Genomic DNA, 24,987 nt, shown 5'->3' with positions numbered 1-24,987 from the left:
GTTCTCAAGACAACGACATTATCCCAAACGCCTGACCAGAACCTGCTGGGATTTTCATAGGATAGAATCAGAGAATCACTGAGGTTGGAAAAGACCTCAAAGGTTGTTCAGTCCAACTGCCCACGTACCACCAGTACTGCCCTGTGAGCACATCCATGAGCACCGCAGCCACCTTCCTTGGAGCACCCCCAGGGACGGTGACCCCCTCCCAGGGCAGCTGTGCCTCTGCCTCACCACCCTTTGGGAGAAAAAATTCTTCCCAATTGTCTGCCTATGGAAGAAACATTTCAGTGGATGTGGGTCAATTTCACACACACACACACAAAAAAAGCATCAATTCCCATCACTCCAGGTCTTCGTGGCCGCATCGTGGAAGGAGAATTGCTCCAACACCTTGTGTGTGTGCACGTGGAAGTGAAGCACAAGCAATTACCAGGAGAGGAACGACAAAAAATAATCAGACGTGAACATTTCTCGTGGTGACTGAACATTTCAATGGGTCGCTCTTTGGTGGTGCAAAAGTCATCAGGTGATGCTGAAAAGGTTCCAAGCCGCGTGCGGCTCAATGTCCCGACTTCAGCAGGTGGTGACGGCAGCGAGGGGTCGGTCTGAGCTCAGATATCCCCAAAAGACCCCAAACACCACCAGGTCGGCCAGGGGATTCACAGCGCTGCAGGAGCTGCTGGAGAAGGCGCCGGATTGCAGTCACACTGCTGTGGTTCAACAAAGTCAGTACTGTGGAATCAAATCACGGTTTTGCCACCACGCTCAGGCACTTGGGCTGCAGAGAGTGAATACTGCAGGGATAAAAAGGAAGGCAGCCGTTTGCTGCTGTGCCCATGGGGCTGTGCAGCATTTCAGGTCAGGGCCGCTGTTTGGGGTTGAACCCCGCTCCTGCTCTCAGGAATTTGCCCTTTTTTTATCTGCAAGGCCACTGTTGGCGTTTTTTACATCCCCCGCATCATGCAGATGGGAGAGGGTGTGGGGGCACGGCGCTCAGCCCCACCGCAGGATGTCACCGGGTCCAGCCCATGCGACCCATCATGTCCATCTTACTTATTTTTATTACCTTTATTTCAATTATCTTTATTCACAGAATCACAGAATGGCCAGGGTTGGAAGGGACCTCAAGGATCATGAAATTCCAACCCCCTGCCACATGCAGGACCACCAACCTCCACATTTCATAGCAGCCCAGGCTGCCCAGGGCCCCATCCAACCTGGCCTTGAACACCTCCACGGATGGACGGGGCATCACAGCCTCTCTGGGCAGCTGTTCCAGCACCTCACCACTCTCATACTAAAGAACTTCCCCCTGACATCCAACCTAAATCTTCCCTCCTTCAACTTCAAACCATTTCCCCTTGTCCTGCTGTCATCTCCCCTTTCACAGAGTTGCCTCCCCTCCTGTTTGTAGGCTCCCTTTAGGTACTGAAGGCTGCAATGAGGTCACCCTGCAGCCTTCTTCTCTCCAGGCTGAACAAGCCCAGCTCCCTCAGCCTGTCTTCATAGTAGAGGTGCTGCAGCCTTCTGATCATCTTCATGGCTCTCCTCTGGACCCTCTCCAACAGTTCCCTGTCTTTCTTGTACTGGGGCCTCCAGACTGCACACAGTGCTGCAGATGGGGCCTCACAAGAGCAGAGCAGAGGGGACAATCACCTCCCTGTCCCTGCTGGCCACCCCTCTGCTGATGGAGCCCAGGATCCCATTTGCTTTCTGAGCTGCAAGGGCATGCTGCTGGATCATGTTCAGCTTTTCATCCATCAGGACCCCTAGGTCCTTCTCTGCAGGGCTGCTCTCAAGCACCGCTCCTTCCAGTCTGTATGGATGCTTGGGATTCCTCCAGCCCAAGTGCAAAACCTTGCACTTTGCCATATTGAACCTCATTAGGTTCACTCAGGCCCACCTTTCCAGCCTGTCAGGTCCCAACATTCACTTTTATTTCCGCTTCATTTTCCACAGGCTGCTCCAAGTTGCAGCTCCTTCCAATCATGAAAACCCACCTCTGGCAGCCATCAGCCCACTTAGTTAATCTGCCCCACGGATACCACCAAGGAGCAGCTCCAGCCATGGGCTCAGGTCCCACAGCAGCACAGCTGTACCCAACACAATCCAGTTTTTCTTGCGTCCCCACCTGCAGAAACCCCATCTCTGCTCCCTCTCAGCCCTGCAGTGTGCACATTTGGGGTGCTAACACACACCAGTTCCCCCCAGTACTGAGGATACTGGCCTTGCTGGGTGACTGCTGGGCCCTATTTATTGGTGGGGCTGAGGGAGTGGGGCCACAGAGCCCCCAGGGCTCATCAGACCTTGGTAACATCCCCAGGACCTTCCATCCTGCCGGCTGCCAGTGGCTCCTTCACCCCCACTGAAGTGGGGCCAGAAGCTGCTCCAGGATATCCTGCAGCCAGGATCCAGGAATCATGAGCAGCGCTGGGACCTGACCTTGGATCTGGGCTTCCTCCCCAGGCCCCACCCTGCTCCAACAACTGGCCCATCCATCCCATCCCATCCCATCCCATCCCATCCCATCCCATCCCATCCCATCCCATCCCATCCCATCCCTTCCACACCCCATTTCCATCCCATCCCCCTTTCCATCCCATCTCATCCCCATTTCAATCCCATCCCATCTCAATTTCATCCCCATTCCAGGAGGAAGGCTAACTTTTTACACCATCTACTTGAGATTGAACGAGGGGGAATGGCTTTAAACTAACAGAGAGAAGATGTAGGTGAGACATGAGGAGGAAATCCTTCCCTCAGAGGGTGGTGAGGCTCCGGTGCTGCTGCCCACAGAGCAGTGGGTGCCCCGTCCCTGGAGATGCTCAGAGCCAGGCTGGATGTGGAGCTGCGGGGGCAGCCAGCCCATGGCAGGGTGGGCTTTAAGGTCTAACCCAAGCCTTTCTGTGATTACGATTCCGTAATTTCCATCTCATCCCCATCCCCTCAGAGGAGCTCTCTGGCTCAGCTGTATCTCCTTTACCTCCTTTACTCGCTCCTGCTGGGATTCAGCCCACGCCAGCTCTCGGGCCGGGCAATGAGGGAGCGCTCAGCCGCGAGCACGGCCGCCCCCTAGCGGCTGCTCAGGGCCCTGCAGAGTCTGTTGTGACAACGGGAATGGTTCAAACCCAAAGAGGGGAGATGCGATCAGAGCTAAGGAAGAAGTCCTTCGCGCTCAGGGCGGTGAGGCACAGGCTGCACACAGAGCTGGTGCTGCCCCATCCCTGCACACAGCCAAGGTCAGGGAACGGGGCTGTGAGCGCTGATGGAGCTGTGGGTGTCCCTGCTCAGTGCAGGGACTGCGAGCAGACGGCCTTTAAGCTGTTTTTCAACTCAAACCATTCTATGATTCTGATTTTGCACTCTCGCAGCCAAACTCTGCATTCTCCACACACCCAACAGCTCCCATTCCTACCCACCAGGCTCTCAGCCCCAAACCCACTTTATTTTCAGTCCCCCCCAGGCATTATTTCTCTTCCATCTCCACGTTCACACCGTGCTTGGATTCCCATCACAGAGGGGCACACAGGAATTTGCAAACACTTTCCAACACTGATCAAGATTTTATTTCTTTCTTTTTTTTTTTTTAAAAACAATAAAACCAAACAGCTGTGCTCTGAGCAAAACCAACCATCTAAAACAAAAAATTCCTGGCAGTTTACTAACAGCATCGCAAGGTAAGGCTTCCCAAAGTTTCACTGCAATAAATTACTTTCACCTAAACATCAACGCAATGCCTTTCATTAAATTCACCTTTAAACATCCCTAAAAACCAACAATAAAAAAAGATACCAACGATTCTAGATAATACTGGGCTCCTTCTAAAGGGCAGTGGTACAAGAAGTCACTCATCAGGAATTTAACAGTTAAGTTGCAGCTGTGTAAAATCCCACTATGCAAGCTAGCATTGCTGGTTCTGGGTGTGCATGGGGTCAGAAATTCTATAGAAAAATCCCAGGTGAGCAGATGGGGCTGCAAGGTGCCTAAGGGCCGTCTGCCCCCGTGCTTCTGTCTCATGGTGGAGCTGTGGGGTTAAAAATGAAATTAAAAGCGTGATACCAGAGCTATCTCCAGCCTCCAGCCTTGAAGCCCATGTTGCTCTGCAGTCCAAAACAGGTGGGCTCCTCAATGGGATTCCATCAGCTTTTGGTAACACTCAATTCCGGGGGCTGCAGCCTTCCTTGTGCTCTTCCCCACTCCACTCCTCTCCACTTCTCACTTCTTGCTGGCTCTAAAAGGAAAACAGCACAGCTCTGGGGAGCGAGCAGAACTACAGGCCTGCCAGTGCCAAGAGCCCAGCGATGGTGAACAAAGTGCTGTGTGCTGGAATCACTGCACAATTAACAGTGCCATTTTTTCCTATGTTATGTTGCCAGACGGCTTCCATCTGCCTGCAAACGGACTTTCCAGTAGTACCACAGCAGCACTGCAGCCAGCTGACACAGCTCCTGCCTTTGCTCTGGAGGTGAGCTGAGAGCGGCTGCTCACCTAACGCAGGGTTTGCTGCCAATCCCTGCGCTTCCTTCCCCTCTTGCAGCCACTCTCCCTGGCCTCGGGATGACCATGGCAGCGCCCTCCAACCTGCACCCACGGCTGCTCAATTCAAACTCATCTCCCTCAGCTTCTGCTGTGCAGTCAGGCTAACGCCTCTCGTGCAAGCCACAGAAATCACATCAGTGGTTTACAAATTGCCTTCGTCTGTGGAGGGGATCAACGTCACATAGAAAATATTACAAAAAAGGTTAATTTGTCAGCTGTCCAAACATGATTAGACCACATGCTTTATACAGCAGAGCGGCAGCCAGCTCACTCGGCAGCACAGCTGGCTGAACTCTGAAGTGACACTTTCCTGCTGGTATAGAAAGCGCAGGGTTTTTTTTGTATTTCATTTCTTTTATTCAACATTGCTCACGAGGAGGAGGAAGGAGAAGCAGTGAGCGCTATGAGTTCTGTTGCATCTGCAGTCTCCGCTCGGCGGCGGCTGCCAGCGTCCTGCGGCGCAGTGTGACCGGGTCAGCAGAGGCTCCCTCACTCACGGAGGGCTTCTCTGTGCTCAGCTCTTCATCTGAGGTTTTGTTCAAGTAACGCCTGCAAGAGGAGAAAAGATGATGAGTGAGAGCAGACCAACCTTAGTTTGCTTCCAGAAAACGGTCTGTGCTTTCAGGAAACAAAAGGTGGGAGCTAAAGCACACCGAAAGGTGGGAAATACTTTGCATGGCACACTGATGATGTACTTGGACACTGAGGCCTGTGCTGAGTTACTGACTGGGTGCCACCGCTGCACCACAGTGCGTCAGTGCAGGCAGCACCTGCAGCTCCCTCACTGAGGACAGGGAAGGCACTGGCAGGTGGGCACTGGGGCTGCAAGTGCCGCATCGTGCAACAGTGCAAGGAAGCAGCTCCCAGAGGTAACAGCCTGTTACATTTCTGTGCTCAGAGACAAAACAGCAGTTGGCAATTCCACAGCTCTTCAACGCAGGAAAGGAACGAGAAAACCAGAAAGTCAAAAATGCCTCTGTCTCATTTTTAAAACAAAGCAAATGATTCCAGGAGCCTATTTACAAACACCCAGAAGGCACCATATCTCCCAGTGGTTCATATGAAGGCACTTCAGTGTATTTTTGTTGGCCCCTTCAGCAGTCTCCCTGAGACAAAAATGGGTAACGCTGGTTACAAACGCTAATTGAACTTGATCTTTAAGGTCTTTTCCAACCTGAGCAATTCTATAATTCTATCTAAATCTCCAAAGTGCTTTTCCTTCTTTTTTTTAAAACCATCAACTAGATTCTAGTGAAGTTCTCCAATGTGACTGTAACTCATGTAAAATAAGATTCTACGTGCAATTCTGGTTAAGCTGGAAGAAACAGCTGGCCACACTCACTTTGGCAGCGCTGCCTTGTTAATCAGAAGCTCTTCTGGTCTGTCAGCCCCACACAGCTCAATACTTGCTCTTGCTCTGTATCTGGAAAGCAGTGCCTGACAGTGAACTCAGCTGCAGTAGCACACAGCACAGGCTGACACTCAGGCAGGGAGATTAGCTAGAAGTGTACTAGGAAACTCAGCACAACCAGCGTTTCCTCACTTACTAGAAGCTCAAACTAAAGCTCACTGAAGCTGGAGAAATCACCCTACGATTGAAGAGCTTTGGATCATCTAATCATCCACATGGGAAGCACGATGCAACACAAGATGCTGTTTCAGAACTGGGTTCATCAGAGGCATTGGCCTTAAGGAGCACCTGAGCGTGCTGCAGCAATGTATTCATCCTTCTTAACACTCTTTGCACCACCCCAGTCTTTCAGTGGTCATAATCCATGTGACAGCCATTCTGGGAGATTAAAACCAAGTGGCCAGGCTGAAGCTTTAGGAAGGAACATACTTTCGAGCTTGCTGCAACAAGTCCTCCTTCCGCTGCACCAACATGCGCTGCCTCTCATCAGCTGACTTGGAAAAGCGACTTCCCCTGGCTTCAAAATCTTCTGCTTCACTGGCTTCTGCCTCCACTTCGCTCAGTTCTCCCATTTCTTCCAGTCTTGAGTTGAGTTCAAGTGGCACTCTTTTGGTCTAAGAGAAAAAGAGGGAGGAAATTAGGAAAAGAGGGTTTTATTTCAATTAAAATAAAAGTCTCAAGTCTGTGCAAAACTTGCCAACAGGGCTTCTTTGCATCAAACTAACAAGCTGCAAAGAGTTGCCACTTTCTGAGGCACTGAAAAAAGCTGGGCTTTTACCTGCTGCACCCCATCTCCTGGCCTGCTTTGAAAACCCCAGCTGAAATACAGAACAAAGCTCATCCAAACCACGTTCAAAGAGCCTGCATTCTGTAATGCTGCGCCTCGCACACCGCGCGTGGAAGGGATCTCAGAGACATAGATGTTAATTACTCATAATTAATGCTCTCTGAAAACAGGGCTCTTGACATAGCCAGATTCTGGAGAGCTGACTTGATCAGCAATGTAACAGTAAAGAAGGAATGGCAAATGTATTCACGAAGAGGATGTGCAGCACACCATGCACCGTGCACTGGCACTGCCGACAGCACATCCCCAAATTGCCCTCATCTTGTGCCAGCACAGAACCCCCAAAGCCACCAGCAGAATCTGGGGGAAAGGTATCACTATTTCCATCTTAAGTCCTTTGAATTCTGGATGGAATTAAGGCACAGCACGACACAGATGAAAGCCCAGCTCAGTCATGACAAAAGGTGCTTCTCTTTGTGCATGCGAGCTCCCCTGACGTGTCCAAATGCCACCAAGGAGAACTCGATGCATTTGCCACGATGTTGGACATCTACCAAAGATCCTAAGTGGGCATGAAAGATTGAGTGCTTGTAAAACCTACTCTAAATCTGAAGCACAAAGCAACAAGACCCGCCTCAATCCCCCTCAGTGGCTGACATAAGGTGTGAAGTTGCATCTATCCATTATTTGGAAATGCAGGTCTCACCCGCAGGCAATGACAAGGGCTTCTGATATCCCCTCCCTTCTGCATTTAGAAAGCTTCTTACAACATTATGTGCAATTTGCTGCAGTAGCCTGTCTGCTGCTAGACCTTTCCAAACAGACAAGAGTATGACTGACCACAGCAACATGTTCTCCTGGCAAGAAGAAAGAGAACATCTACAATACACCAAGTGCTTGGTTAAACACTGAGAGCAAAACTGAAGAGACAGAAAATAGACAGGAGTTTCTTAGAGAATGCCCCTAAGCTCCCAAGTCTCTCAGCAACAGAAGCACCAACAGAAGGGAGCTAAGCAGGTTTGTCTCCCAGGTTTGTCTCTGTGGCTGTGTAACAGGGGTGTTCAGCTTGTCCCACACCAGCTGAACCGAATACTGAATGCACAGAGCTGCTGGTTTGGCCTGGCATCCATGGAAAACCACTCATCTGCTGCCCTGCCAGAGATCAAGCACAAAGACCTCCCAACACAGCTCTTCTGTGGCAGGGTCAGCAGCAGCAGAGCAGTGTTTCTCTGCCAAGGACATCTGCACTATGTTTGGACTGTGGTGTATGTAAAATTCCTGCATGCAGGAGAGCAGCAACAGGAGTCCCCACAATGCCACAGAACGGCAGGGGCTGGAAGGGACCTCTAGGGCTCACCGAGTCCTGTCCCCTGCTGAAGCAGCTCCCTGCAGCACGCCACACAGGTGGGCATCCAGCGGGGTTCCTGAGTATTTCCAAAGTATCTCCACCACGTCCCTGAGCGGGCTGCTCCAGGGCTCTGTCACCCCACAGCAAAGAAGTTCTTCCACATATTTGTGAGGAACTTCCTCTGCTCCAGTTTTTGGTCGCTGCCCCTATCACTACACACCACTGAAGAGTCTGGCCTCATCCACGTGCCTCCCATGCTTTACACATTTGTAAGCATTGACAAGATCCTCTCTCTGTCTTCTCTAGGCTAAACCAACCCAGGTGTGTCGGCCTTTCCTCACATAGGAGATGCTCTAGGCCTTCACCATCTTTGTGGCCCTCTGCTGGATATACCACATTACCTGGGTGACTGTCCCAGCATCCTCCTGCTCAGCGCCATGCCGTTCCACAGAACTGTTGGCAGCAGGTCTAACAGCCTCTGCACGCTGGAACACAAACATCACGGGTTTAATGCAGCCTGCGAAACAACCAAACCAAAGCAAGCCCTCTGAACTCTGCCCTCTGCAGCATCGTGCATTGTGCTCCATTCAGGAACAGATCTGCTGGCAGTGCACAGAAAGCACTGTGCTGAAAGAGAATTCTCTCTGCTTCCCTGCACGCAGGCTGAAACTGCACTCCAGATAACAGCACTATCCGATGTGCACGCAGCCAGAATTCAGGATCCTTATTAGCAGAACCGTTGTCCCCAGACTGCTTTACTGAGATGTGCTATCACTAATTAAGAACAAGGCATGCTTTTGCCATCTACTTTCTTTGTGGAAAATTTTCCTAAATGGTACGATTCAATCATTTGTCAGCAGAGAAATGAACTGGAAATGTTCTAAAGCTTCTGCACACAAGCAACGGAGAAGAGCTGCTTTCACTGAACAAATATTTGTCTCCAGCTAGGACATTTTTAATACACATTTTTGATATGTGACTGAATATACTGCATTTATGGAGCTCCAGACGAAGGAAAAACTAACCCCAAGGTGTTTTTTCACAAGCATTTGGCACTCTGTCATGCATTTGAGACTGCACAGGAAAGCACTAGATGCATCCTGCAGCCCAATCGCACCAGCAGGGACAGCGTACAGCCCACTGGTGACAGTCTTCAGCTTTCCCACATGAAGGAAGTGTCCTGCATTAAACACGGACAACGCTAAAGCACAGCTGAGAGCCATCCTAACACATCAAGGGGCCCTTCCAAGAGCTATGGCAAGGAACAGATGCTTATACCTCAACCATACACAACAGTGAGATGTTCAGATTAAGTCAGACATTGCAACATGAAGGTACAACTCACTGCCAGACAGCCAAAACTGGTCTGCATCTTCCAACTGCAACATCTTCAGGTAAAATCTGAAGAGTAACACTGCACTGAGCTAAGCTGGGTTCACCGTGCCCATACCTGATGCCACCCACCCCTACAAGCTCAGTGCGTATGTAAGACAGACATCTTAGGTACACAGCCTGATGACTTACCTGTGTGGGGAAAGGCACCTGGATGCGCCCTTCCAAGATGTTGTCGGTGGTTATCTCTACAGAACGGGTCAGCTGCAGGTCCTGCAGAACTACGTGGTAGGGAACCTGAGGGAACATCTCCTGAATCTGGTGGGCCTGGGGAAAGCAAGGTTTGCACGGGCAGTATTAGGATACAAAAAACTAGCTGGTAAGTGTCTGACTGGAAACAGGAAAGAAAAAGAACAGCTCCAAGTTTAGGTTATAATAACTCACGTGCAGGAAGAAAAAAAATGAAGGGAACAAAAACCCATTCTGGCAGTGATTTACAGGGCAATACTTCGACTCCGCTGAAGCCAACAGCAAAACTACAACTGCTATGGAGGCACCACATGGTCCTGAAAATGTACATTCCTACTGTCAGAGGCACGTAGATAAAGGCTTCAGAAGATTCCCAACCCTTACTTTGTGACAGCACCTTTAATAAAGAGCTATACAGAATTCAGGCATGACTGAAAGTTAGCTGAACGTTAAAAAAGCCACCTAAATAAAATCGTTTTTCTCTGTCCCAGATGCATTCCAAGACGGTAAGGACATCTGGAAGAGGTTTTCACCACATACTCTCCCCTGCCACTCTGCTTACAGACCAGCTTTCATACAGTCTGAAAGCTCTGAAAGTTACAGGGGAAAAAAACTGAGCACAACAAATAAAACTGAGTACAAGGAGTTTGAAAAGCAAAGCAAAAAACTGCACCAGCTGACAGCGTGTTGAAACACAACCAACTGCAGCAAACTGCACTCTCTGCTGTACCTATCTGTGAGCAAAGCAACTGATGCAGCATTTCAGTCTCTGGTCTTGTGAAATACTTCCCTAGGGTTTTATTCAGTAACATGAAGAACTTTGCTTCATGTCTATTAAAAATGTGTAACACTTCAGTGGTTTGCTAACTTTGCCTTTCCATTAAAGCAGACATTTCAATATAAGTTGATACTCTCATTAATGCAGCATTAAATCATTACTCATCCTTAATAAAAGCCCATTTATGTCATTCTGTCCCGGAAAAAAAACTAAGCTGACTTTAGGTGCAGGGTCCCTGCATATTTCACTTAAGATCTGCCAACGCCTTCCCACCCCCTGACTCCAAGCCCCCAAATAATTGCGTCCTTATCCTATCGAGGCTTAAACAATCATGAAGGCTTGGAGAGGTCTCGCACTGGGAAAGCTCTGTCACCCTCACATAATACCTCACTGAGCACTTACTGACTTACAGCACACAACAGCCTGAACAACTCAAAGGAAATGCCACTTCTCAAACCAAAGAAATTCCATAATGTCACCTCCTTCCCTTCTTGTACTACAGCAGAGCTAATTCATGGTCAAACCTGGGACTTCATCCTCAGCACTCCAATCACTGTCAGGAATCAGTAAGTCAGTTGTGCTACAGTGAGCCGCTGAACCAACCAACTGAATTTTCTGACTATTGTGACCCTACTGCAAGCTGTGGGTGAAGCCGAGTACTAAAGGAAAGCTACAGTCACATCAAGCAGGCTAAGAAAAGGTCTACCCATCTACACCTACATCCCACAGAAAGTACATGCAATTTTTCTCCATCACTTGTTTACCCTTTGTGTTCGCACATCCCAAACAACCTACAGCCCTAGCTTCATTGAAATGAAGCTTCTCACTCAGAAGACAACCTCCATGTGGCACCCAAGCACTGCTCTGACTTCCTTCCCCTTCTGTTCTCTACCCACATGCACCCCCTTCCCCCCACAGCACAAACAGGAAGGCTGAGATCCAAAGCAGCCAAGCAGCCTTACCATAGCGTTGAGCTGGGAGTTGCTGGCTTGTGTGATGCCAAGGATATTGGTAGTATGCATCACTTCTACTGAAAAACTGGGCAGCCAGCTGGCAATTCGAGAGCCTAAGGATAAGAAATCACAAGGGAAGTCAGGCATGCGTGCAAGAGATTCTCAGCATACTTCCACATTATTCTCAGATACTTCTACGTGTATTTAATGTGTGTAACCATGTTTCCACGGGGTACAAACAGGGAGTTCTCTCTGCAGCCCTCCCTAGGGATGGAGATGGCTGGAGCAAATCAGTGACTGCTCCTAGCAGATGCTGTCAGAGGCTTAACAAGCTGAGGGCTAGAGGAGGATCATGAAAACAAGACTCTCTTTTCCCATTAGATGGAAAATTAAAATAATCCAGAACCAGATTCAGTTCTGGAAAACAAATAACTCCAGAAGTTTACTAAAAACAGGGCTATTTCTAACCAAGCTGAAACTGGTCCCAGAGTGGGTTGGGTCCAACTGGCCTGCACCACAGAAACAAAGAATGCTCTCCTATAGGAGGCTGCTCCCTCTGCTTTTTTGGTCAGCAGCATCAGATGTCAGATCTGCTCAACTCACCATCAAAGTGGAAGAAGTGATTGTGCTGGTTCAAGCGCGGTCTGCCTTCTGCTACCGCCACGGGGACCAGGTTCTCATCCAGATTCTCCCTCTGGTGATCCTCCCTCACATGATGGCTGTCAGTGATATTAAGAGACATTCTGCACGTCGGGCAAGATGTGTCTTGTTCCAGCCAGGACCGCAGGCAAGAGCTAAAAGCAGCACAGCAACATTACGCTGAGTTTGCAGCAATTTTCCAAGGCATCATTATCACAAGTACCTCAAGTAGCTGCAGCATATTCTGCTCAGAGCATTAACAAGTGCACACAGACTGCTCAGAGACCATTTGCAAGGTATGTCTGATGATGACTGGCTGTGTTCCTTTTCTTTCCAGCTGAAAATACTCAAGTGGTGCAGGTTTTATAAACAAGCTTGCAGATTTAGCCCAAACACAACCAGTGCAAGCATGATGCCTGTCTAGCTCAAAACAAGCAAGTTCAGCCTGGAAAGAGGGAACAAAGTGCCTTTTCTCTCACCGTCTCAAGCTGAAAAAGGGCAAATAGCAACTGGGCAAATATTTAAAAGACGAGGATAAACGTTCATAGCAGTTCTGCCAGAGCGATGTGGATAGGAACCTTCATAGTTCTCAAGTATTTCTGAAAAAAGTCATGAAAACCATCACACTGAGTACAACTCTGGAACTGTATAAATACATTCACACAAACCAGCATCTGCCACTGCAACGATCCCCTAATTCTGAACATTTGCTGTCTTGCAGAAAGAGAGAGGTGTTTGAAACGCAGGTTTGAGCGCTCAGAGCTGAGCTGTGGGTTAACCTATTTCTGACATACAAGCCAAAGTCATCCAGTACAATAACGTTCCCTCCCTAGGAGCACCAGTGAGGTAAAGGAAATCGAGCTTCAGAGAAAAAAATTATAAAAGGGTCATTTCAGATACAGAGAAGATAAATTTCTGATGAGGAGACCCTGCGCTTCTCAAGTGCTCAGGAGGAGATTAAATATTCATTGATTCATCAGCACTGGAAGAGGAGTTTTTGCTACTGTGGCAAATTATCTCATTAGAGACTTCTTGGAACACAGATAAATATTTATGGCAAGGCTGTCACAAATGACAACAAATTAGCACAAGGATTCTAACCTCTGCTCTGACAGTTACCAGAAAAGTAAAAAGCTGTTTGCAGAAAAGAACCTGCTCAGATGACAGCATGGGGAGAATTCAAGAGCCCGTGCACATTAACCAAATGACACTTCAGAAATTCCCACCTTCAGCCCCATACCCCCTTTTATCTTAAAGAAAAAATGTACAGATGCAAAGAAAAAATCTACATAAGATCTAAGGAAAGGTGCATCTAAGGAGCACTCTACCTCCATGAGCACCTACTGTGACTCACTGCCAACTTAGTGCAAGAAACAGTGCAGAGAATGATCCTCTTGTGAAGCGCTTCCCAGCCCAACTAGCAGTGCCAGTGACCTCCCCAGCTGGTTGTTTAACCTCTTCCATGCACATCCCTGAGGGACTCAGAGCCCAGCAAAACCATCTGATTGGACGAGACCTCCACAAATGTCCTGGAACATTCATCACTGTGTAAAGATGTGCCGTACAAAGAATATTGGCTATTTTTCTCCTTGAAGTTGGTATCTGAAGAGAACACAAGGGTTTAACTCCAATTTTTCTTCATTTCCTGAAAACCAACATGTGCTCATGGAAGAAACAAAGACTGAGATGGAGGGGAAAAAAAGAAAGCCTGTTTTACCAAGTATTTCCACAGCAAGGCAGGGTACAGACTCGCAGCTGAGATACCATAACTCAGTAGTACCTGCTCAGCAGCTGACAACACACATACTCTTAGTTCAGAGGAAAGAAGGCAGCAAATGAAACAACTCCAACATGGAAGCAATGGAAGCGAACGCTACTTTTGCTCTGTAATTAGAAGCAGACCAAGAGGGCCCTGGCAGTAAGCAACCACAGCTCAGCTGACAGCTGGTTACTTGTTGCCCTAAGCATCACACTTGCCCACATCACCCCCCTCCCCAGGCCCCGCAGCCCAACAAGGTACTTGTGGAAGAGGTGGCCGCACGGGAGCTTCCTCGCGGACTGCATGGAGTCCCAGCAGATGGCACAGTCGTCGTTATTGACTGCCAGCTCCTCAGGTGTTGCAACCGCAAACCTATGAAAGGAAGAGACAAAAGTGATGATTATCCCAACTCAGCACAGCCTTCTGCCTTGAGAATCCTGTGCTGAGGAAACCTTACCCTCCACATCATTTTTCCCTGGGGGAGGCGTGCCGGGATGTTTGTTATCTTTTCCATAACTAGAACTCACACTGTAAAGGAAAACTCGTACACGTCCCTCCCATGCTTTCTTACAGAGTTTGTTTTGGCACATCTTGCATACACCCTAAGCTCAAATAGCTCTGACTTATTGTTCCAAGGAGTACGATCATTAGGTCGAGAACCTCAAGTTATAACCTGTATAGATTAGCCTTATGTCATTTTTCTAAATGAGCTTTAATAGCTGTACCCATTAAAACGTCTTCCTGGGATCCAAAGTACTTATAGTTTGACAAATTTTGCCCTCAGATTTCACCAACCTCCACTTGTCTTTGAATTATTATATATTTAAACCACAGTGCCATGCAAGTATCTACTGCACAGCACTCAAAGACAAACAATACAGACAGTACAGAGATGAGTGGCACAACAACAGCTTGCCGTACTGCTACTGTGCAGCAAACCTGAAAACCAACTACACAAACACACGAAGCTAGCTTGCATGCTGGCAGATTCACCAAGAAGCCAGAGCACAGTTTTTCCAAAACAATCAGGATGATGACAACGCATTAAGTCACTCAGACAACATGCCCAAAATATCTGCAACTCAAAACGGCTTTGAGAGCAATGTAAGGAGTTCAGCAGCTGCATTACCGAAAAGAAATAACGCACCGTGGATGAACTTGGCTGTGCAGCTCTAAACCTGCTATGACAGCACTACCTGACCTTTTGCAAAGAAAATACTGGGAATCTCCAGGGAAGACTGTTCTCTCTACCTAGAGCACAGCAGCAGGCATCAGAGCTGGTCAAATTCACTGGAGTCTAAAATGAAAATGGTACAGCAACGCACAGAAAAACTCCCCGTTGCTCTTCATTTGACTGAGGACACAGCTGAGCTATGACAACACTGGATCAGAGATGGAGCAGCACCTGGCACACTTAGTCTTTAGCAGGCCTCTCCACTTCTCTACATTGTCTTGGTACGGGGGGATGGCCTGAAGTAATCCTGAATGGCCCTCGGCTCTGCTCCAGGTACACAGCTGGCTTGAAGGTGGCCACGTTTAATGAACTGATTTTTTTTTAATTAATATTTTGATTACATTTCAGGCAGTAACTGAACGACACGGCCTGAGGAAATTAGAAGCATTAATTTCCATCAGAACCAAAGCCAATACATGAAGCAGGCTGAGCTGAGCAGACCTTACGCCACCCCTACCGCCTAGGGCAGCACATGAGGGCAAACAGAAGAAACTCTGGACTGGAGAGTTCACTTGTGACCAGCATTACTTGCACAAAAGCAGGATGTCTGGTAAAAGTCAGCCCAACGTATCTGTTAAACTGAGACACAGTCCCTCATCACAAATACAATGGAAGCAAAGTGTTTGCAAAAACACACCCTCCAGAGCAGGATTTGGCAGACAGTATCTCTCCAGCTCACAACATGCCGTCGTGCATCAAAGGAACGTAAGAGAACCCCCATTTCTTGTCTGGGCCCCTCTCCCCACGGCACAACGTGCACCCCAGAGCAAGCAGGCAGCTCACCGGGCCTCCATGTTTCCAACCACACGCAGGTAGTTCTTGTGCCGCCGAATCCTTCGCTGCACCTCATGGAACAGGTAGCGCAGCTGCATGAAGATCACCAGGCTTGCCATCGACAGCCAGATATTGCCAAACAGCTTTGGGGAAAGAAAACAGCAACGGGGATCAGAAGTGGGAAGCAGGAGGCAGCCACAAGCAGCTTCATCCGTTCTTAAAAGAGCAAGAACCCAGGAAATCAGTTCTTCTGCTAAGAACACTCAAACTAACCATGCTTGTTCACAGGAACTGCTGCTCTTCACCCCCTCAAACACAACCTGAGCAGCACAGCATTCACAACCAGGAGAAATGGTGTTCGAGCCCTGTTTGTCTGAATGCCCCCTGCTGCCAGTAAAAATAATTCCGTCTGATTGCTCTATAATAAAGCCAATTAAACAGGTAATTACACAGTAGTTAATACTCCATAACGAAGTTATTTACGAAGATTGCAATTACACAGGAGGAAAGAATGCCAGAAGCCCCATGCTACACTTTTCTCTTCTTTTACTGAACTCCTCTACAACAGTTGGCACATGAAATAAGCAAAACAAAAATACATATTTGAAATACCCAGCGCCCACTGCTTTAAGGCAAGGTACTCAGCATTATCTGCAGCACTCCATACCAGCATATGGATGTGATGCATCAAGTCCAGCGAAAGCAAGGTCAGCTCCATGACAAAATCCGTGTAGTACACATATGTGCCTTTACCTTCCCACGTCCCTTCATGGTTGAGATCCCAGAGATGAATTACATATCTGCAAGAGCACAGACACTAACGTTACCTGCTGGTTTTCATTAGCTAAAATCTCTAAGCTATTTATCTTCTGGATTTGGACTCTTTGCCCTTTCTAGGCCCAGCGCTCTCTTTGTTTTCTCTAATTTTACTGGTTTCAAACAGCATTATCTGACAAAGGCAAAAAGCAGCCAGTGCTCGGCCCACACTGGCACTACAGACCCCAGCAGAAGATACAATGGTGTTCACTAAACTGCGTGCCACTTTTGACATGATAGCACTGCATGCTGCAGACCCACATTGCTCAGCCTCTGAGGTGTGTCTCAGGTGAGGCATTACAACTTAATGACAGACCCAGAATGCTGGCAGTGACGTGGACAAAGAGCTCCTGCTCTTTATGTCATACCCTCTATACGCCCTGCAGATGCATGAGCATGCTACTTCTTTAGAGCAAGAGTTAGAGAGATTAGGATCTTAAAAGAAACACCGCACGATGGTATCAAGGAGCATAAATCAATCCCCAAACAGCAGTGCCAATCCATTTTAATCCAGGTCTTAAGCACTGCTCTATTAGCAGCCTCTAAAGTGATCCATGCACTGCAGAACTTCTGTTTCCAAAGCAGGAGGGGCCTGTCCCCAAATACACCTTCGCAATGCAGCAAGGTGACTGCATACGGTTCTTACATCCACACCACGTGCACAAACTTCTTGAGCAACCACCACAGGAGTACTCACCGCAAAATCACATGAGCAGTTCTGACTGTCACCAGCAGAGACTGCAAAAGAGGAAACAAGATGTTAGCAGTGTTCCAGCCTGGTTAGCTGTACTGAGTGCTGAAGCACACGGTGCGTTCAGAGCAGCCTGAAGTCCTGTGAAACTGCTGTGTGCACAACATACCTGTGACAAGCTCTCTAGGTTAAGTACACAGAACATAAATGGGTACAGAAAATGCAGGAAAACAGCAGTCTGAAGACAAACCACCAGAAAGGTGTGTTTCTGGATGACCTAAGCACTTGGCCACGGAGGAACCATGCCCCATCACCCCACTCAGCTGTGGGGCCCTTTGTTGTGCCACGCCATGGAGCAGAGGGACAGGATGAACCCCCAGCCTGCCCACAGCCCCCCGCAGCTACCAGATGCCACGAGATGCCACAGCACAGGGGATTCACAAGGAGTGACAACACACCGTGCATGCAGAGCTGCCTGCTGGCATGCCTTCAGCGCAGGTACTCAACATGGCAATGGAATTAAAAACCTCACAAACACTAACATGCCACTGTAGCAATAAAAGTGGTTTTGAGTGTTTTTCCGTTTGTGAAAAGCATTCTGCCCAAAGAATAAGGCACACAAATGAAACAGCACAGAAATAGCTCCAAAGGCAGCAGCAGCTGACCCTGCACTGTGCACTGCGCTCAGCACAGTCTCCAAACAGAACTCAGCACTCAGGCTGCTCTACGGGGCTGTCAGACCCCCCTGTGCCTTCCCCTATGCCAAATGTGGGTAAGAGAAAGAGACTCCGTTCTGTTTTCAGGGTTTTGGCTACAGAGGAGCCTTGAGCAGACCACAGAGGAAAAGTAAACACGTCCCACTGCTCACCACACAGGCACTGAAACGGAACGACCGCCCGAGCTGTGGGTGGATGCAGCACAGAGCGCAGAGTGATGTCAGAACTAGGACACGTGGCAGGAAGTCTCCAGCAAGGAAAATGTTTGTCAGCAGCAAATGTGAAGATTTTTACAGCTTTGAAGAAGTTAAAACCTAAGTCAGCATCTGGAATCTGGCATTCCAATACTTTCCTCCAATCCACCATTCTGCTGCCAAGACATTTTGGTGCTGGCTAGCAAGGCAACAGCACAGAAAGCGCAGCGCTGCACCAGCAGAGACCCAGCTTGGAGGCCTGGGGAGCTGCCAGTGATTGGCACACAGAGGACACTGCTCCACGCTGCACACTGCTCCCTGGAGGACACAGCACAGGGAAGGCAGCCGCCTGCTCTGCTCCCTCACACTGACACGCACTGCTGTGAGGCACTGCACAGTGGGCGCTTGCAGTCAGGGGGGAGATGAATTGCTTAGTGCAGATTAATGTAATTAGATACACTCAAACAGAATACATTGGCAGGGCCCCTCCTGAAGCCAGAGAACACATTTCAGCCTTCAAGCTTTAATGCTCTTTTACTGAGAGCTTGGGGACCACGAGGTGTCACTGCCAGCACCTGGAAGAAACCTGAATGTTTTAATCCACTGCCACGAGTGTTGGGTATTGAAGTCAAAGGAACTCCTCAGTCATCCACACAAGGAAAGGTGCAGGAAGGGACAGGGCTAGACTGTTCTGTGTGGAAAGGATTAAACAGATAAGAATTCTTTTCTTTGGAAGGAGTAGGAGAAGGGTCCATAAAATAAAGGTGATGTGAAGAAGACACCAATGTATCAGGCAATAGCGGTAGGGAATAGGGGTGGCATCAGACAGGCGAGTCCCAACAACTGGGACTGTACACAACACAGAGTGAAACATGGAACTCATTGCACTTGGACGCTGCACAGGACAAAGTATAACTAAGGTCAATGAACAACCAAACAACCTCCCAGAGTCCACCCACAGCCACCAAACCCAGCCTGCTGCACAGCCCTCAGTGATCTGAGAAGCAGGAGAGGGCAGGAGGAGACCCTTTCCTATACATCCTCCACAGCACGGAGGGCAGCATGGACCTGTGGCTCGGCTGAGGACCATGCACCTACACTTTCCTCTGTCAACAAGCAGAAGAACAGCTGGAGTGAACACATCAGTACCAAGCGCCACGCAGGCAGCTCTTGGAAACCAAAATTCTCCCCTGATAAAGCTCCCCCGTGCTGGGATGGGGCAGATACACCATTGTGCTGAGCCAAGATAAGAGATGCAGTGTTAAAAGAGCCCCCTATTAGAGACAGCAGTAAATCTTCAAGAACTGCAAATCCAGCCCTGCAGCGTGGTCTCCTATTTAAGAGAAAACACACTGATGTGTCCAGTAACTGAGCACCATATCATCCTGCTATCAGCTGACTGTTTTTGCTAACTCCAAGTATGGATTCCAGGGAGTGGAGAAGAAAAACAGATCTTAGCTGTTATATGAACCAAAGATGCACCAGCGTGACTTAGTTGCAGTGACACTGGTTACCACCCCTTCACTTGTCACTTCCTTAGGCAGAGTGCAACGACCATGACATCACAAGCACGTTGATTTCACCCCACAAACACATAGACGTGTACTTCACAAACTGCCTGATGGTTACAGAGGTGCACAAACAAAAATTGCTCATCTCATCTGAAATGCAACTATTCAAACAAATCCCACGGGCACGCCTTAGGGAAAGGATGTTAGTTGTGATCCTTTTAGGGAGAAATGAAATAGAAAACAGCCTCAAGGGAAAGGGCTGCGTGCACACTGTGTCTACATTCTGTCCCTCTCCCTAACTGCCATTTCAACTAAGCCCTCTTGCAATGCTCATGAAACACAACCATTATTTTTTCATTCTCTGCATCTGATTTCAGCGTCATCTCTCAGATTTATCTTATTTCCTTCTTCAAAGAGTATTTGTGGGCTTAAACTTTGAACAGAGAAAGAATGCACTCCTGGCAACTGTCCTAACACTGGAGAGAGGCTCGTACAGAGCTGCTGCTTTGGGGAAATAAAAGGCAAATCCACCACGAGCCAAGAAATGTCACACAGCCCCAGCTGAGGACTGAAAAGCAGAGCAGAAACAACACCATATGAAAGCAGTCTCACCTCTGCTGCCATGAAAGCCAAGGTGTGCATCCCATGGGTGTAGCCAATAACACCACAGACAACTGCCAGCCCGCAGCAGGACAGCAGCATGGCCACAAGCAGGGTCAGCACTCTGACGTGGCTGCTCATGGGTGTTGTTGGAGAGAAGGACAGCTGCAGCACAAACACAAAAGTACATAACAGGTTTGAATTAGCACTTCATCCTCCCTGCCATGTTCACTTCCCCAGACAATTTTTCCTTGCTTTGTTTTCCAAATCAGTTTTATGACCTCAACCAGGCAGCATAGCAATAAGCACTGTGGAATAAAGCTAAGGGGACACACCACCACAAGGCATCACTCATCTCCCTCTCATTTCCATTCACAGGGCTTTTTAAAGTCAGAAGGGATCATTTTGATTATTTGAGGTCACTTCTGTGATAAAACCAAGAGTGCTTTCCCACCCAATAGTTTCTGTATCAAATCCACAGCATCTGCTGAGGATGAACTCAACAGCACTGGAAGAATGAGACACCACCCTCCAAAAACTCACCTGCAGCTAAAGACTGCTGGGCAGAGCCTACTGCAAATGGTCTCATTCGACATCATATGTAACATATTCATCATCCAAGCTACCTTGACAGTAGGTTACATCTAGATCAAGTCAAAAGTTACTAAAGGGTGGTCCATGACCTTATTTTCAGGGCAGGAAGAACAGGATAAGGAAAAGAGCTGCCCAGAGCTTCACCCCACTCCGACTAAAGCTGACTCCCACGTTTTGTTCTAAAACCAATTCCTTCTTCCTTGTTTACATTCGGTTCAGCTTCTCATCCAGCTGAGCCTACAAGGCAGATCACACCAGTATCACTTGTCCAAACAAAGAACTATGATACATGCTTTGAAGGCAGAAGGGATATAAGAAGGATTTCTCCACACATGCACTTTGTTCTCTTGCAGTCCACTGAACAAGCCCAGTACTACCCAATGTCTGCCTGGCTCATTCCTGTCTCAGTTTCCCTAGCCCCAGTCCATTTCATTTCAAATTTGGTGCTCGGTTCCTTGTGAATTGACAAGCCTTACAGGATATCAATAACAAAATAAAGACACTACAAAACTACCAGGAGGAAATCTATGGATTTGGTTTAGCTCAAACTCTTTTATTCCAGGACAGAGGAGCTGAGGAAACCACAAATGCATTACAGGTGCTTGAAGAACAAGACTGACTGTTCAAATTCCTGTTCCATACTCCTTGCCTAGTTTTCAGTTTCTGGGTCTCACAACCAAATTAATTGCTGGTATTAACAGAAATCGCATGCAGCTTATGAAGAAAGTTGTGTTGCGTATCATAAAGGCTTTGGGACTCTGTGTAAATGTAAGAGAGCTTGAAACACGAGCACAGAATTGGCACAAAGAGGTTTTACGGATCAGCCCCAAAGGGCACCTTTCCAAGGGGAGCTGTGCTCTCCAGATTTCTCCACTAAGAGCTATGAAGACAGGACAGAGAGTTAAGCAACAGTAATTACAGGGCATATGTAAGGAGCAATTCATTGCAGAAAATAAATATCTTTGGCTCTGTTTATCAGATGAGAAAACTGAAGGAGTAAGATCGACACGGCATTCCAAAGCAGTCATTTGAAGCTAATGGAAGGAAGGTGCATGCCTTCGCACCTCAGGTGGGGAAGAGGCCTAAGTGTTTTGTTTGCAACCTATCCTAACTCAGTGTCCCTAAATTTGTAATCCCCAAAAGAGAGCCCGTAATCAAAACTTACGTATTCAAAGCGATCCTTGCAGAGCTGGACCATGAGATGAAGAAACACAAGCCCAGAGAACCAGAGGCACCACATGACCACTTCTTCCACTGTCTGAACATTGAGCACACCAAAAATGAAGATGAACTTGTAGAAGATGAAATTCCAGAACTTATCCTTGAGATGCTGAAAATGAAGACACTCGGTTACTGTGGAGAGAGCACTGACAATCCACACGTTTTGTTAAAGTACACAATGAGACCACCAGAAGGAGAGTCAAGACGTGCCCAGCATTCCTTCCCACCGCTGACAGTGTTGGTTCACCAGTAACAGCAACCAGCCTTTCCCTAAGCATACTCCCACTATCCAAAAACAAATGAATCCAGTCACTGCCTTTCGCTTCTGCTTTTAAGAGAAGAGAGAACCTGGGAATTATCACTGGTTAAAATTCCATACCCTCACTGTCAACATGTATGATCAAAAAAAAGCCTGACCGAGTGGCCTGTTCGTTATATACTTCACTCAGAGGCTCTAAGGGAGTGAATCACAGATACAACAGGCTTTGAGGGACCCGTGGCTACTCACAAAGCCTCACGTGCCACAGCTCCACGTGCCAGAAACGATCAGTCTGCTTTTTCCTAGAGAACTATGCTTGCATGCTTATTTTTAAAACATCTACTGTTCCAACCACTGCTGCTGCTTTTATCTTTTGCAGGATCCTGCTGTTACAAAGTCTGGGCTGTAATGGTCCTCCAGCTGCATTCTGACAAACCTTCTCCTCCAGGACAAGTGCAGTAATGAGCAATGTGAGCCTTCAGACCTGGCCACATGCATGCCTGACCACTCTTAAGCCATCCCCTCCATGTCTGAGGCTGGAGAGCACCAGTACTTGTGCAGCAGTCAGGGCACAGAGCAAGGCATGAGAGTCAGCAGCACCGGCACTTCCCTAACTGTGAAATGCAGTGGAGAAATGCTGCCACACACAAGCAGAACAGAGAAGAAACACAGATGTTACAAACACCCTGAACTGAGACAGACTTGTAAGCAATCTGGCAGCGTGCACAAAGGGTTTTCAAGTTGACCACGGGCTCATAAAATACCATTAAACAATGAAAAGTTCCCTCCAGAAACAAACTGGAAGCCGGTAACTGCAGATACAGCGGCTAAAGGTGAAGGGTTTCCCGGGGACTGTTTTCTACACGGTACTACCAGGCAGCTCAGCACACGGAACGCAAAGAAGCAGGGCTGACATCTGCTTTAAAGCTGGTTTACGCCGCGCGCTCGGCAGAGCACACAGCACGGCGAGCCGCAGCGGGCCGCGCCGCCTTACCTGCCTCTCGCTGACGCGCAGCGGGCCGAACACCACGCGCTGGATTAGCTTAGCGACCAGCATCAGGACACAGCAGGCCGTGTTCACCAGCACCTGCACAGAAACCAAGCGGTCAGCCACGGATCTCCCGCCCCGCTCCGGGAAGGAGGGAAGGCAGCGATCCGGGCGGAGGTCCGGGCAGAGCCCGCCCTCGTGCGCCGCGCGGCTCCGCCGTAACGTCAGCCTGCCCTCGGGCCGAAGGCTCGCCTCGCTTCTTTCTAGAAACCCGGCGCGGCGGAACGCCCGGCGAACGAAGCCGCCGGCCCGGAGCGGCGCGACGACAGTGGCCGCAGCCCGCAGCGGGCCCCGCCCGCGGCCCGGCTCACCCAGACGCAGAGGCCGTCGGACAGCAGGTAGTAGGCGACGTCCAGGGCCCGCGGCCCGCCCGCACGCTGCTCGCCGGCCGCGACGAGGGCGCGCCGGGCGCCGAGGACGGCGGCCAGCAGGGCCAGGCCGCTGAGCGCCGCGTACGTGCGCAGGCTGGGCCAGGGGAAGCGCTCCAGGAACAGCAACGGCATCGCGGAGCCCCGCGGCCCCCGCCGCCTCTCGGCCCCGCTTCCTGCGGCCTCGCGTCCGCCCGCCGGCACCGCCCCGCCGCACCGCCCCTCCGCACCGCCCCGCGTGGGGCCGGGCCGCGCTGAGTCACCGGGCGGGACTCCGGCAGCGCGGCGCGAGGTGGCTCGGAGCGGAGCGCGGCACTGCGGCACCGCGCGGGTTGTGCGGCTCCGCTCCCGGGCAACGGCGAGAGAACGGCGCGCTGCTCTCGGCGCCAGCCTGGCCGTCACGGACCGCGCCTCCTCCGAGAGCGAGCTGCCGGCACAGCTGCCACATGCAGGGCCACCAACCTCCACATTTCATAGCAGCCCAGGCTGCCCGGGGCCCCATCCAACTGGCCTTGAACACCTCCAGGGATGAATGGGGCATCACAGCCTCTCTGGGCAGCTGTTCCAGCACCTCACCACTCTCATACTAAAGAACTTCCCCTGACATTCAACTTCAAATCATTTCCCCTTGTGCTGCAGTTATCAACCTTTCAAAGAGCTGATTCCCCTCCTGTCTGTAGGCTCCCTTTAGGTATTGGAAGGCTAGTATAGTCGTGAGGGTGGAAAAGAGCTCCAAGATCATCCAGCCCAAACATCCACCTGCCAACAGCGCTGCCATGTCCCCCTGTACCACTGCTCTCCAGTGCCTCCAGGCACGCTGACCCTCCCCATGTACTCACATCCTCCTGTTTTCAGCATCTTTCGTGAGTTTGTGAAGGAAAGGAGCAGTTTAAATCGCGTTCTTCAAACTAGAAGGCAACTAAAGGAAAAACAAAATCCGCAAAAGACAACCGGTCGGTTCCATTTTGTTTAATGTTGTACAAAAAAAATTTGTGAGTATTACAATGAAAAGTGATTAAATCACTGATATCACACTGCCATCCCGCTACCTAAACAGCTGAGATTCACTTCTCTATTCATACAATAGAATCTTAGTGGCCTCTGGGAAAAGAACAAAAATGAAATCATCAAGTCACACGTTCTTTTTTCTACATCATAAAGCT

General features: G+C 49.2%; 1 protein-coding gene across 1 annotated transcript; it reads right to left on the bottom strand.

Moving 5' to 3' along the window:
• Window positions 1-4,943: 4,943 nt before the first annotated feature.
• On the bottom strand, window positions 4,944-23,959 carry AMFR (autocrine motility factor receptor; the record flags this gene model as incomplete). The annotated part of the gene is made up of 14 exons (XM_079541274.1): window positions 4,944-5,091; window positions 6,383-6,567; window positions 8,490-8,573; window positions 9,613-9,747; window positions 11,410-11,513; window positions 12,004-12,194; window positions 14,060-14,170; window positions 15,816-15,949; window positions 16,474-16,606; window positions 17,320-17,360; window positions 20,347-20,499; window positions 22,094-22,258; window positions 23,403-23,495; window positions 23,768-23,959. The coding sequence occupies 14 exons, from the start codon at window positions 23,957-23,959 to the stop codon at window positions 4,944-4,946; spliced, it is 1,869 nt and encodes a 622-aa protein (XP_079397400.1).
• Between the last annotated feature and the right edge of the window lie 1,028 nt (window positions 23,960-24,987).

The sequence above is a fragment of the Tetrao urogallus genome (assembly GCF_951394365.1).
Source record: "Tetrao urogallus genome assembly, chromosome: 12".
NCBI classification, from domain to species: domain Eukaryota; kingdom Metazoa; phylum Chordata; class Aves; order Galliformes; family Phasianidae; genus Tetrao; species Tetrao urogallus.
This window is presented reverse-complemented; position numbering and strand designations above follow the sequence as displayed.